This window comes from Salarias fasciatus, chromosome 11, assembly GCF_902148845.1.
Source record: "Salarias fasciatus chromosome 11, fSalaFa1.1, whole genome shotgun sequence".
NCBI lineage: Eukaryota > Metazoa > Chordata > Actinopteri > Blenniiformes > Blenniidae > Salarias > Salarias fasciatus.
The window spans coordinates 19,025,532-19,040,882 of NC_043755.1; the positions used below are offsets into that span (position 1 = coordinate 19,025,532).

Sequence of the window (15,351 nt, forward strand, 5' to 3'; positions counted from 1 at the left end):
GTTGAGTCAGCTCTTATCAGTACAGAGGAGTGTTTTGTGTCAACATGAGGCTGACCCACTTTTGACCACATTAAACTGAAAAAGTAAATCACTGTGTGTATTTGGAGATGTGTAGTTAGATGTATCACAATCTCAAATGCACCATAGAGACGAAATGCCATGGAGACAAAACACCACGGTAAAATATCACCTTTTTATGATGCATTCTTCTGGAAACAACACGGTTCACTTTGCTTAAAGATCAACTTTTCTTGTGTGTGGTTAACAGAGTAACAGCCTCACGTGTGTAACACAAAGCCTATCTTGCACAACATCTCGCTTTTCCAAACCCACAGATCCAAAGGTGTTTACCAAGCAGACATGTTGTGAAAGGAATAATTTTCTGCTTTTGCACTAGAATACAGATACATAGCAGTGAAAAAAAAAATACTAAATTGATATATTTGCTCAGCTTTCGCACTGCAAATAAAAACATCACACAAATTGAGCTGGTACTACCTCAGAGACAGACATCCTTAAACATGTTCTGCATACACACTCTTGCAGCCAAGAACACTTTTTAGCAATATCAAAATATGTGGGACTGAAGGATTTTTATGTTTCTATGCCTCATAAAATCTAATGTGTCACAAGCTCTTGCCTTGCTTTGTTCGATGATGAAGAGAAGAACACGATTAATATGACTGGGTGGTGTTGAGTCATGAATTGGTGTTTATCTGTTTGAACTTTTAATTGACATTTTTTGCAAATTCACACCCTAAATAAACTTCTATGTAAAATATATTCAGACAACATTTTTTTCATTAAACTGTTGGTCAGGCAAAGACTACGTAACTACCTACCCTCTTGTATTCTTCTGCTGTTAACACTGACAGGTATGTGGCATTTTTATCTGTCACAGCCAAAACTCTATGATATCAAGAAAATGCAAAAACAAACACAGAAATAGAGATTTGTGCTTTCATATGACTTGTATATTGACTGTATCACAGACAACCAGCTTGTCACACATTTTCAGCAAGAACTTCTCAGTACTGTTGGAAAAAAGTAACACTGACAAACTTCCATATATTGAAAATGGAAATCAACCTAAAAAGGGGACATGAGCATTCCTTATTGTATATTTTCTAACAAGTCGTCATCCATACAATCGAAAAGGAACCCAAGTGTCCTTGTGAGAGAAGTGGGGCATCAGATATAGACGAGGTTTATTGTCACCTGGTTTGTTGGACTGTGATATGTGGAAAACCCTCACTACCCACTGGACTGGATTTAAGCTTGAGTAATGAATATGAAGACATGTAAAAAAACTAAAATAATTAAACCATCCTGTGTGCATAAGTGACTTTGGCTCCATTAACCTAAACAAGAAGTTAGTTTTTTTCACTGCATTGTTAAGCATGAAGTCAGATTTTGTGTATATGATGGGTGAAATGTCCGTTGATGTGGACAGAAAATATGCAGTTGCACAAGTAATGGAAATGCTACTACACCTGGAAAAACACACATCACAAGAGAGAGGCTCGGACAGCTCGGCTCGCTTACCACAGACTGTCAGGCCTCATCGCCTTCACTAATCCGCGCTGTCTAAATATCTTCATCAGGGACATAACTGAAGGAACATTGTTCCAGCATGTTTGCATCCTATTGAGGTTGTTTCACAATGTTTGCATCATTCCATCAGACCACAATGTGAGTTTTGCACCAGAATTGAAAGAGCAGAGATCCGAGGCGGCAGCGAGCCAGTGAGGTTGAAACGTTTGGTTTGGAGTTTCCACATTATGCAGCGAGAAACAAAGCTGGATTCAACACACAGTTTGGATGTGTTTCCATGTATGGCAGTTATGGTTTGTAAGTCCGACACTTGAATTGTAACACCCCCGGCTGACACTTCAATGTGGGCAGAGGCCTTTTGACCGTAATGGAATTTTTTCAAGTAGAACATTGATGTGTCAGAAAACCCTTGTGTGGGAATCCGATGACTTTAGAAATTGCTCTGACAAGACAACTTTTTATTCAAAGATTGTTTGGTAACCAGCGTACAATTTTCCTTGTGACACGAAGGGATTTCCCTGCACATGGCGTCCAAATTGTTCCTTTGCTGAAGTGTTTTCTGATCTTAGAAGGGGGGGAAAACTTTATCCTCATCGTGATTAATGCTGCTTCACTGGGCAACCGTATAAAACACATCAAACACGTGAATTTGCAAGTGCCAGTCCAGAAGCTTGAGAATAGCTTATAGCTAAACTTGTGAGTTATAAATGAATGTTTTATTTTTTCCATTAAATCACATTGATGAGGCTACAGTTGAAAAGTGAAAGTCCGACTTTTACTGTCTTTGTCCTACATACCATTATTTAAAATTCCCCCAAAGTCAAAAAACATACAGTATCTCAGATTAAAAGCTGATTCTACATAGCTATATGATGATTCTTTAAAATTGTAGTCATTGGCAAAATTAGTGGGATGTTGCGCTCAGCTAAGAATGCAGCAGGAAAACTGCACAAAGAAATGCCCACCTCCACATCGGAAATGCCTCCTCCCCTCTGTGACTTCCACCTCCAGATTACACCAGTGACTAATCAAGTAGGAAATTATCCTGATCCAGACATCCCACTAGGCTTCACTAATCTCTCCAAACACGACCACTTCCCACCTTGTGACAGGATGAACAACTCTCTGGTTACAGCATTCATACATATGTATCACACATACCATCTGGCTGTTCCGTGTCACACAGGAATGAGCCCAGCAAAGGTCAGCGGCGTGAAACGACTCTGCTGAGGCCGTTCCAGCACTCGCACCGCTCTGGGAACGCCACCGTCCAACATCTGCTTCAGCAGCCGAGGAACTCACGCACGCACTTCAGCTTTGACAGGTGTAATAAAGAAATGATATAGCTTTGTTTCAATTCGGAGTCGCCTTCTTGGGTTATAAGAGCCCTGCAGCAGTAACTTTGGCGTAAAGATAACACCGTTAAAACATACTGAGCACGTAAGTATCAGGAGGGGGAAGCAGTCAGCGTTTCCACCCTTATTCTACCAGACATCCTCATTAACTCACCAGCCTCTCCTGCTCAAAGGTTTTTTTTTTTTTTTCTCTGCCAGATTTTCTAAAGGCGGAAAGATGAAAGACATCAATTGAGTACAAATATTTCTAGCGTTGGCAGCTTTGGTGTTAGAAATGCATGTAATAGTTATGCTGAATGGCTTTGTGTTAAGTTTTTTCAAACCAATGTCATTAACTTTATTTCTGTAACTTTTAATTTCGCCCTGTTGCTCTGCGAGGGTTATGCTGAAGCCATTAGAGAGAATCAGACCTCTCTGCCAATTTATGAGACATATGCTGGATAAATTTTCTATTTCTTGGTTTGCTCTGAAACGACAAATTGAAGCGAGGGCTGCATCAGATAAGCTTCATGGGGATCATCCAGGAAGTGGAATTTTCCAGTGTGGGCTGATGAAATATTACTACTGTGCAACAAAAGTGTGACAGGTGAACAATAGATGAACAGAACTGTCCTCTGAAGGTGTGTTGGGGAAATCTTATGTTAATGCTTTTTTCAGTACCTCCACATTTGCAGTGTCCAACAGAAACATCATTATTAGAGACTAGTTTGATGAAAATATGTTTGGGAAATGTTGAGAATTTTCTTTCCTTTGATGTCGTTCATGTGCAGCTGCAGGCTGGTGTTTAGATTCAATGGACTGGCAAGAGTCTTGATAGACGGATTGCTATGACCTGCACGGCCAGGGGCGCCCACAGCACTGATGGAGATGGGGGGACCAGATGGCCAGTTCGGAGGAAAAGCAGATGGGCCCAAATTCCATCAGCAGCTAAATAATCCATTCAACTCCTGGTCAGCAAATTACTGCTTAATGCCATGCTTTCCGCTTTAGTTCCTCACAGTTGCATTGCAATTCCTACAAAGATATATCTCTGTGGGTATATTACCCAGCAATCGTAGCATCACACAGCAAAAAAAAAAAAAAAAACAGGTTGATTTTTCGGAAAAGTACTGGCTGATCTCCTTAATAGATACTGTCAGAAATACACACACAAAGTGTAAATATGCACATAAATCAGGACAGTCAAACTGAAATGCTGTCTGATATGACACTAACCTCAGTGATGCCGCCACACTACAGATCTGCCTTTTCAGGTTACACAAGTCGCTTCCTGTTGTCGTTGTTACTGTTACAGAAATAGTCACAGTAAATTCAAACATTTTTCCTCACAGACTGGAATATTATCTGGTAAAGCTGAAACTGCCAGCCTGATGGATCCTGAACATGCGACTGAAGCCAAACCTGTCAGAGCTGCAGACAGAAGCTGTCCTCTGGCAGAGAGTTGTTAGCCCAAACCAAAACTCCACACTGATATATTTTTGCATTAATTTCAAGGTTGTTTCTTAGAGACACAATGGAATAATTTAAATTTCCTCTCTCGTAGCCAGATCCACCTACCTGACTGTTCAGGCAGTCTGCAGCACTCTCAGTCATGGAAAGTCATGGCAGCTCGAACAGCAGTGGTCTGGTACTGCAGATCTCAGATGACTCAGCTTGCCTCAGATAGTTATTTCAAACAGGTTTTCAGTCTGATTATTTTGGATGTTTACTCTGTATTTTGTAATACTCTTGCAGACGTATGAAGGATATTGAATAGCATCTCTTGTTTTTTTCTTTAATTGTAAGGGATTCTACTCCTGCTCATTTTTTTTTTTTTCTGTTTCTTTCACTGGCCCAAAACTTCTTTAGACATGAGCTCTGTATTGTAAACAGAAGTCCAGAGTGGAATCATTCCCAAATGTTTGCCACGTTCTTTGTGAGGTCAGCATAATTGCAAAGCATTTCTCTCCTCCACAACTGCTTCAGTTCAAACAAAACATATTTCTGACTTCTCTCACGGTCGACCAAAGAGTAAAAATCCGGTAAGCAATTGGGCAAAAGTCATGCAATTAGTCATAATCAAGAAAGAAATTCTGTTTGAACTCATGCAGAGTGAGTGGTTGTTTCATAGTGGTTGTCATTGTTCAATAATTTTGCCGGCATTAAATGATCCAAAAGGAGAGGATCGATTCTGCTTTTCCTGCACACTCATCAATCCAAATGAATCAGTTTCTCCAGTAAACTCAAACTGTAGCGCTGTGTGTGGGCCACAATAGTGTGAAATCACAGCTCAAAAGGCCTTAATCAGTAAGTATGGAAGACTTCATCATCCAGGACGTGACTCTTCAGAGGTGGCCGAGGCGCCGCCAGCTCACGCCTTTCATTAGGCCGTCATATCACCGTCCTGCAGCTCGTCCTCTGGTTTAATCAGAGGTCAGCAAAACAAAGACGTTGTAGACGTTGAAGCTACCTCATAACACAACAACCCAGTTAGTGGAGGCCATAAGATCGGATTGAATGAGAGAAGAACTTCATGAAATTTGAATTACAGTAACTTCACTGTAGACACGTTCCCCTGAAGATTCAAGCTTCTTTGAAATGTCATTTCTCATGAAACTATAGGCTTAAGAAAAGATGTGATCTTGTGAATTTGTCAGATTTTGCCTTCAATTCTGGAGAAATCTATAGAGAATAAGGGGCCACAATTGTCTGTGATACTACATGAACTCTTATTGCTACTGTGATACATCTCTCACTTCCACTCTGCTTCATTTTAAAATATGACAGCAGGTTTGATTTACTGACCGTACCAAACAAGAATAGGAAGGTACATTTGATCTGCATTGACATTGCAATGAGACCCAATACTTTTAACAGCAGCTGCGGTAAAAACAAAAGACGGTAATTGGTCTTTCCAACAGTTCATGCCTTCACAGATTGAGAATGTCTCACTCTCCAGGTCCAGACCAGCTGTGTCTGCACTCAATTTCCAAACGTTCACGCTCAACCTGGAACCCACTAATAGGCGACCAATGACCATCCATCTCCTTCAGCAAGATTGATTGGGCCTTGTCACTTCCCACAAGAGGCCCTTGACGCATACTCTAAAAGGGTCTATTAGGAGTTTGTTTAGACTTTCCATACCAGTGTCCCACAGAGATCATGGTGACACTGGAAATACCTGAGTTGCATTTAATAACCTCAATGCTACAGTTGAGATCTTTTTACTGCAAAAAAACATTATCACTTATCACCAGTGAGCGCTTTTTAAAGAGACAACCAACATTTACAGGGAAAACACAAACTTTGCGCAATGAAGACAGATTAACTTTCTCTGAACACTGAATCGGCTTACAAACTTCCAAAACACCACAAGTAAGCATGTCCACTAATCTTCTAAGGATGTGAATGTGTTCCTTTATCTGGCTCTCCTTCCTGCTTCTTCCCCATCTGATGATCCGTAAATCAGCCGTGTTTTGACACTTAATGGCTCTCGACCTTTGGCCTCTGCCACAGAGTCGAGTGTCCAAGTGTTTAGTCTCAGTGAGGCAGATTAGGAGGTAAGAAAGTCGGGCAAAGCGAGGAGAGGCTGCTGCAGTTTCCACACAGACGGGCTTTATACCTGAGAGGCAGTGATTAGAGACCTAATCTGCTGCTCCGGTGGTCCTGCAAGACGACACGCAGGCACAACAGCACGCACAGTGGCGGCGCTGATCCATTTTGAGAAATGTTGCTGACAATGCTTGTTTGTAATTATAATAGAATCATCTCAGACTTTTACACATTGCATGTTCTGCAGGAATAAACTAATCGTTCAAAACGAACTAAAGGTACACTTGGAAAAATGAAGCTGAAATACACAGTCAACTTTTACTGTAAGCTTGTAAACTGAGCCAAAATACACAGGTATAATATACAGGCACACACTACCACACACAGAGGAGCTAGTTGGTAAATAACTAGTAAGACCTGTGGAGCAATAAACACAGCCTCGTGCAAAGTAAAGCTTAGCTTTGATTTCTCTCTGAACACCCAGTGAGGCTCTTCTTCACCCGTCGTCGTCATTGTAGAGGCTGTATTCTGGAAATTGGGATTGATCCCAAACTCAATTTCAATATCACAAAGACTACGTCACCATGTCTCTCCTTATTTCTCAGCTGATGTTATTCATGGCATCTTGGCATCTGCATACAATCAGGTACACCCTCATCTCTTAATTGTGGCAATCCTCAGCCAAAAACAAACACTGTTGAACTAGTTAAAAGTCTTTATTTCATTCTCCAAAAAGTGACTTGCAGGCAATTTTTTTACCATCTTTTCCAAACATTACTTCACTCCAGATCAAAATGTTTGCTCAACAACAAAAACACAGGCACCATGTCATTAGCCTGACTTAACATAAAGACCGTCTGAAAATGCAGTAAATGCGGATTCATTCATTACCACGTCTGGGGAGCGGCAGCTGAAAATCCCAAAATGATGAAGGCAGTCAGCTTTTGATGCAGGTTTATTCAACCAGTTATCTTGACGCACATTTCATGGAGGCCTAACTGCCAACACCAGAGGCTCCTGGAGCGAGGCTTCAGCGCTGGGACACATTTCGAGTGCATAAAGTGCTTCCTCTGGACAGCTCAGTGTGAGAAGAAGGGGAGCATGCTAGAAATATTTCCCACATAGTTATGCAGGGATGGGAAAACAGAGACTCGGTTGGGTAACAAATTCATAAGCCTGGGAGAGTTTTGGTTTCCAAGCATTTAAAATGATAGTCATTTATAATGAAACTTCTTGGACATAATTAGGATAGCAGTGGTTTCACAGCTAAACGAAAGCATCCGCGGAGGGAGAATAAATGAAGCCATCCTCAAGCAAAGCAAAAATGAGACTCAACTACAGATGCACGAAAGGCATAAAACTCAAACTTTTACTCCTGAGTGGTTTCTTTATCAACACTGAACCACCCGTTGGACACAATTTTAAGCATTTTTGCAACAGTTTTATTCCTTAAACCATACGAATGGGCCTAGGTTATATCATTGGAATTTATATTATTGGAATTTCTAGATGCAAACGTCACTTTTTGGTAAAGTCCGACAAAAAGAAAAATGAAGAATATTGCCTTATCAGTTGTATAAAAGTCAACTGAATACAGCTACTGCAAAAAAAAAATGGCAAACTCTTTCGGTACCCACAATAGCTCACTGATGTAAGCTGGTTAGAGCAGATTACGGGATTACACGTATCCATTTAGTTTTTTAGAGGAGTCAGTAATTATAGTTGTAACAACAGCAAAGGAGCTTAAGGGCCCACGAAGGACAGTTTGACGAGGGTGGTCTCTCTCCCATCAATCTTAGTGGAGTGAAAACAAACCCAACACTTAGAACCACCTGAATGAGGTTAAACGCCGGATCTGCGATCCAAGCAAAACAGAACACGGCCCTGAATGAAGCACCGAGCAACAAAGCCAGTCAGCGTCTGCTAGTGACTGCTCACTGCTGCCAGCAGATAGGGAAAGGCCTCATGAAGCTCTTTGAGCGAAACCAGATAGTAGCAGAGTCGTGTGTGTGAAGGAGAGAGTGAAAGTGTGTTTACAGTGAGAGAAAAGACCGGTGAGCGTCTGTGTGCTCGGAGCAGAGCCAGATTCACTCAAGGTGAACCCTGAACTCAATACAGCAGCTTACAGTGGTTTGCCTTGAGCGGAGCTGTCGAACCAAACTGCTGTTCCAAGAAGCGACCACAGCCCGTGACTTTGGTCCAGATTTTATGGCATCAAAGTATCGAGTTCCAGCGGAACTTACACTTGCTTTAGGAGTCCCGCAGCACCTGGTTTTCTCAAAATACATCCGATCATTTGACAATATGAGGCTTGAAGATCTATATGGTTTTGAGGTTTGCCAGATAAATGGAGTAATGGGAGCCACAGTGGCAAGAAAAGTATGTTATATTTATGTCTGAGAAATCAAAACAGGACTAACAAACACATGCATTTTTGGCTCTGGTTCTCTGTAAAGCATATTCTTTAAACTAATTCCCAACCTGATGTAACAAGTTCGAGCACTACGACAATGGAAACATGAGACGTTATTAAAAATGATTTAAACGGATGTCCATGATTGATAATGGGTCACAGGTCCAGATGATTCATGGGTAAAAACAAGATACAGCTTGACTGAAAGATTCCAGAACATGGCCCTCATCAGTGTTTACATTTTAAAGACTGCATGTTCACCAGCTGAAATGGCGGCTGAATTGAATGGTTAATATAGATGTGTCCCACAGATCTAGAAGAGCAGTGACCATGTTCTTGTTGCCCTTCTGTGCCAGACTTCACAAATCCTCCACTGCACTACATTGGAGAAATTAAAAAATAAAAAAGATGCTGATGCAAGTGGTTAGCATTCAGACACCAGTGAATGATATCCAGGTGTGATTGTAGGGCCTTTGTGAAGTTGTATTTTGCTCGCGCTTCCTCCCACAATCATGCTGGTTATGTTAATTAGTGACTTTAAATTACCACGGGTGCAAGTATGTGCTTGAGAAATTACCTGTCTGTCTGGCCTCGTGCACTGGTGACCTGTTCAGTGTCTACCCGTATCCTCTGCTAAGTGTGAGCTGGTCCAAACCTCCGCTATTCTAAACCCCTGGATGGCTATAGAAGATACATGAACGGAGAGATTTTCATAAAGAGACTCAAAATGCAGAACTGAAGAAGCTGAAGTCTGATTTCTTTGCTTCATTCAAAGAGCATGGCGGAGGTGGGACTGGCTTCTGATTCACTGTTTTCTGTGGTTGCTGACCTCCAGCATCACGGGTTAAAAACAAGATGAGGTTGTTACAGCTGATGACTTTATCCTGAACACAATAGGTCATCGTTTATGGGGGTCATCAAGCGTCATCACATGTGCATTTCTGAATAAACTAACATTCCCAAACTTTCTCAAACAAGCTGAAGAACAAGCCTGGGAGAGGTTGGCTTACTGGCACACACCTGTGATTCACTATTCTGTTCCAACTGAATCCATGGGAGAAAAGTAAATTTGGCAGATACCAAGCACAGCAAGAAAACTAATAAAACAACCAATTCTTTAAACCGCCCAATAACTGAGCACTGGGTGTGTGATTAACCATAAACCAGAGAGGGGAAAACCAGATCAGCTTTCTCTCTTAAGTTGAAACTATAACTGGGTTTATTTGCTTGGTAATGCAACACTTCATAGTTCAAGAGGGAACAAAAATATTACTCACCTTGGTCTCCTGAATATGAGGCCGTACTGCTGGCAGGCCAAGCCCACGGTGGGAGTGTAAATGATAGGCATGAACCTCTCGACGTCTGACATTAGCACGCGGTAGAAGAGCTTCTCATTGCGATCCTGGAGCCCCATCAGGAACACATATCTGGGAATGACAGGGAGGATCGGGGAGGGAAGCACAGCATGTTAATCTTTACCATATTGAGGACTGATACCTGCTGAACCGAAGAGCGGATGATGGAAATCAGATGTTCAATCCTGGGTGTGTGAGAGATGTACCCAGGAGACCCGTGGAAATGAGTGTATATCTATAAGGTTACTGTATTATATGGATGAATACCACGAAACCAACTGAGAATAGAAGCATGCTTCAAATAGCAGGGAAAAAAAGGAAGAAGAAGACGAAAAAAAAAGAATTCCTCTGTGATGTATAATGATAATTCATAGAGACAATTCCAACTGACTGAGAAAATACACTGAAAACAAATCCACTCCCAGATAGCCGACACACGCTGTTTGTTCTGACCGGAGACAAACTTAAGGTTTGCATATGACACAAATTAGGCAAGTGCATGCCAGAAAGGGTTCTATTCCTAATCAGAGAGGTTTCCATGAAGCCAAAAGCACAAGGTGCCTCTTGATGATGGGTTAAAAGCGTGCAGGCCTCTCTGCTATAGCTTAGGACAGAACAGCTGCACAAAACAGGGAGGCGACACCAGCTCTCCAAGAGAGCTGCTTCATGTTAGAGAACCCATTACTGTCTGCCACATGGAATATATAACAAGAGGGGCTTCACTGTGCAGGTGAAATTAATTTAGCAGTGGGCCCAATATTTGCTTTTTGACGCCAACGTGTTTGTAAGTTATTTCCTCAGCTTAGGGTTCTCTTACAGCTAAGCAAAAGAGGTTTTATGACTATTCAATGCTAGAATGTTGAAAGGGTATGAAAAAAAAAAGTTAAATTAAACTAAACTGAGAAAAAAATCTACCCACCACAATTGCTGTGGCACCTGCTTTGTGATGCTGCAATGTGCAGTTTGTGTAATTTTAGATTAAAAATTTTATAAAGAAAAAAAAAACAGTAAGAATGTAAAAGAGCATAAAACTTATGATTTCAACAATACAAAGTGTTTGCATTAGGATTTAGGAAATAATATAAAAACAAAAAAATAAAAAAATACAGGTAGCTTAATTTGAACTGTCTGTGCAAATTATTATTTCAGTTGGTTATATTCATGTTGAATTGAGTGAATTCAGCTTTGATGATCGATCAGTATTTGGTATATAAATGTATGAAAGCACTAAGATCACATTGATATTAACTTCGCTTTTCTAAAGAAAGTGCAATTAAGTGAGTGCAGTGTAAACCAATTTGTGGCATCTGGTGGTGAGGTATCAGAAGACAATCAATTCAATTGGGTGACAAATTGTTTCTGACCGGTATGAACTGGAGAAAGGATCCCTGTGTGTTTGTCCAGGTAATGCAGGGTGGGACATCCCTTAATGTCTGTTTTGGGTTGTTCAAGGGTATTGTACAAACATGGATCTGTGAGAGAGGATCTGCGGTATCATCTGGTGTCATGTAGATATGAAGGGTTGATTGTCAAATAGCAAAACATGTTCACCGCATACACAACATAACTTCTTCTAAAAGACATTTCAATTAACCACAGTAAGGAAACTTAATGAAGAAATGGCTTGGGGACTTGTGAAAAGCCAATAAAAAAAGATTTATCATGCAAGAATTAAATTTTTCATTTGAAATACTAGATACTCTCTTCTTTTAAATGTTTTTATACTGTGATTAAACTGTAAGGGAGAACGGATGAACTCATCAGGATTTCTTCCTCATCAGAGACCTTTAAACAACTTCCTCTCAGAGGCAGAGTGAACCTGTGTTTTGACAAGTAAACCGATCTTCCTCTCCAAAACTGATGAAGTGAATCTTTAATAATGGAAAGTTAAGGAAAAACCAAGTCATTGTAGTGACAGCTGGCTTGAGGATAAATGTACAAATTAGCATTCTGATGACTTTATTATCAGCCAGCACATTGACCTTCAAAGAGGAAGCCTTGCACATGACAGCGGTGTGCTATTTTCTGATTCAGAACAGAAATGATCTCTCTCACCATTTTTCACCCTAAAAGGCGTGAACATTGCTGTCCACGCCCAGGAAACAGGAATATTTACAGTACACATGGCTTTCTGAAGCAGCGTCACTGCCGACGAACTGAGTGTTCTGTTTCCTTTAAAGTCGAGAACTCAGTCTGTCTCCATCTGAATCCAGCATGAGCGATCATCACTCAGTTCAGGCTTGTCACTGATTTCTAGGAGCCTCATTGGATGTGGAGCTTTCCCTTCTGCTTATAAGTGCAGTATTTTATTTGGCATGGCCTTTGAACATCCATTTCCTCTGTTGACAGCACGGTCACAGTGAGTACATAAGTCACTACATCATGTGTTTAAAGGTTCACTTCGTCGCTAATTCCACAAGTATAAAAAAAATTAATCCAAGCTCATTGAAAATAGAATGTAAAGTCATGTAAGTTTTGAATGTTGGCCATAAAAGAAAATACACAACAGCATCTTGCGGTGAATACCAAAGAAGGGGCTGTGAGTTGAGCAGCAGACTGTATGTAAACACACCCGGGCCAAGCAGCGGCGAGGAAACAGCCGTTACGAGGACACGAACCTGAAGCCTGGGTGCACTGAAGTCTCCAGAGACGGACTGAAAATGACACTGATAGGGCATGGGAATGTCAACGACATGCTCTGATAACTGTTTTTAGACAGCAGTGCTGTTAGTCTGCTATGGCGGAGCAGTGTTGTTTTTGGCAGCCTGCTTTGATTTAGTTTTAGTCTTAGTCTTTTGGACGAAATGCTCATTAGTTTTAGTCTAGTTTTAGTCATTTCAACACTTCATAGTTTTAGTCTAGTTTTAGTCGACGAAAACCAAACGGGTTTTAGTCAAGTTTTAGTCATTAAAAAAAGGCTGAAACAATAGTACATGAGAAAAAAGACAGACAAAGGAAATTCTAAACCAAACAAACATAATAAAATATACTTAAATGGCACAAAACCATCATAACACATTGATTCCTTGTGAATTAAATAATAACTGGACTAGTTTGATACTTTACAACCTCAATGCAGTGCTTATATGAGCGCTGCAGACAGAATGAGAGGACTAATAGGAGTTTTGCTGATACTTTCAGGCTATTTTTATAATGTCCATACTGATATAAAGGCTGAGATCTTTTATTAAAACTGGTCTGTTATGTTTCTATGTTACTGATTTGAACTGGTCAGAGTAACTGCCTGTTATTACTTTTGGAGGAGAGATAACACCAATATTAAGATGGTTATGAGGAAAATACTACCATTAAAACAACTGAAATAAACTAAATTAATTCCTTGGGTAAACTTGATGGTATGAAACACTTGGAAGTCTTCAAAACTGAAATGACAGTTTAATAAACTTTGTAAGTATTCCTTACCTGAATTTTCTTTATACTAATTTTAAACAAGAGTGAAAATACATTTCTTCAAAATAAGACAACACCTGGATTATTTTTAAAAAAGAAAAGAACAAGAAAAAGTAAAGATTTATTAGGTACTTGGGGAAAAATCTTCACTAATTAGTGGTGGGCTCCTGTTGCAGTTTCGCAGTAAGAACAAACAGTCAACAGTTGGATTAGATCCTCCGTCTCCCACTACGAGGCGTTCTGTTTTATTTTCTGCTGGATTCTGATTAAAGTACATCCATAAATCGCTGCATCTTTTCCTCCCGCCGAGCCCGGGCGAAAGTTGCTGTCACGCTCTCTAGTGCGCCGGCGCATGCAGTGCAGGCATGCAGGAAGCAGCTCGAGAATTCCTGATATTTTCAGAGTAAAGCAGCCGATCTGCGTGAACTGGCTGGGGGAATCGCATTTGTTTTCATTTATTTTGAAAGTCAAAATACCGACATTTTCGTCTCGTCTCGTCTCGTTAACGAAAACAACAGATACGTCTCGTCACTTTTCCGTCTTTTAAAGAGATATTTTTAGCTCGTCACGTCTCGTTTTAGTCACGGAAAAAAGGGGCGTTGACGAAATATTTTCGTCGTCGTCATCGTTAACGAAAACAACACTGTGGCGGAGGAAACTTCCTGGGCCCTGTTGACCCTGAATTATGACTCACAGGCGTAACTCAGTCATCCTGAACAATCAGCTGATGATGGAACGGCTGAAGAAGGATGCAATATCACCAACAAAAATATTAATGAATATAGATCAGTGAATATAATTCAGAGCAGTCACTGCACTTCATTAAAAAAACCTGGTTTAAATGTTAGCGGGTGGTTTATTTGTTTCGTTAAACTACCTACAGTTTTAATGACGCATGAAGAACTGAAGTGAATTGAGCTGGAAACAAGGAGAAACTGAATGAAAAGTGAAAGAGATGTGTGAGGAGGTTTGTTTAGTATAATGTATGGTGTTCTGAGATGACAGTGCTATTCTTTTCATTGTGTTTGGAAGGCTTCCATAACTAATTTCAAACTGCATAAAGAGGGAATGTTTCACCTCACAATCCCTGGAGTAAGAAATGCAACCTTACTAATGGTTACTAATAGTCTAGAAACTTAGTAAATCCTTTGAGAATGATTTGTCCTGGTTTAAGAAGACTAAAGGCAGTGGATACGTGTCAAAAATCAAAGCATGAATGTCATCATTATTGGCGCCCACACCTCCAAACACCAATACAAAATCTCCCAGGCTCTCAAGATACACAATGAAGAGAGGCTGAGGGATTCTCTGGGGCATCAGCAGAAACTCATCTCTTCAAGAGGCTGCAGACAGGAGGAAGGGATCCAGTCATAGCAAATAGATTGTGAAAAAGCGAGTCTCACTTGTCCAGACTGTCTTTCTTCATGTCATAGTTCTTGAGCACTCGTAGCAGCTGGATGTCCTGGCTGACGAAGCACGGAGGCAGCAGGCCGTGGATCCCCAGCTGTTGACGCTCCTCCAGGGTGAAAGCCAGGCCCTACAAACACACACAAAGCATCATCTCAGTTTAATCTCCACCATAGTAACATTGACACTAATGTCCAGTTTGAGCAAAAGCTGCTGACCACTGCAGGTCACGTTTAACAGCACATTTTTCAGAAAGGTGGCTGCTAAAGAGAGTCATTCCACCACTCACTGTGTCGTTGGAGGTGATATTCAGTTCCTGCGTCTC

At 40.8% G+C, this 15,351-nt stretch overlaps 1 protein-coding gene across 1 annotated transcript in view; it reads right to left on the reverse strand.

The window, feature by feature from the left end:
- me1 (malic enzyme 1, NADP(+)-dependent, cytosolic) overlaps nt 1–15,351 on the reverse strand; it is an 82,730-nt gene that overhangs the window by 39,311 nt on the left and 28,068 nt on the right. Inside the window, exons 2-3 of the mRNA XM_030103384.1 lie at nt 15,023–15,156; nt 10,131–10,280 (exon numbers count right to left, since the gene is read on the reverse strand). Coding sequence (XP_029959244.1) covers nt 10,131–10,280; nt 15,023–15,156 — 284 coding nt within the window. The remainder of the gene's footprint in view (nt 1–10,130; nt 10,281–15,022; nt 15,157–15,351) is intronic.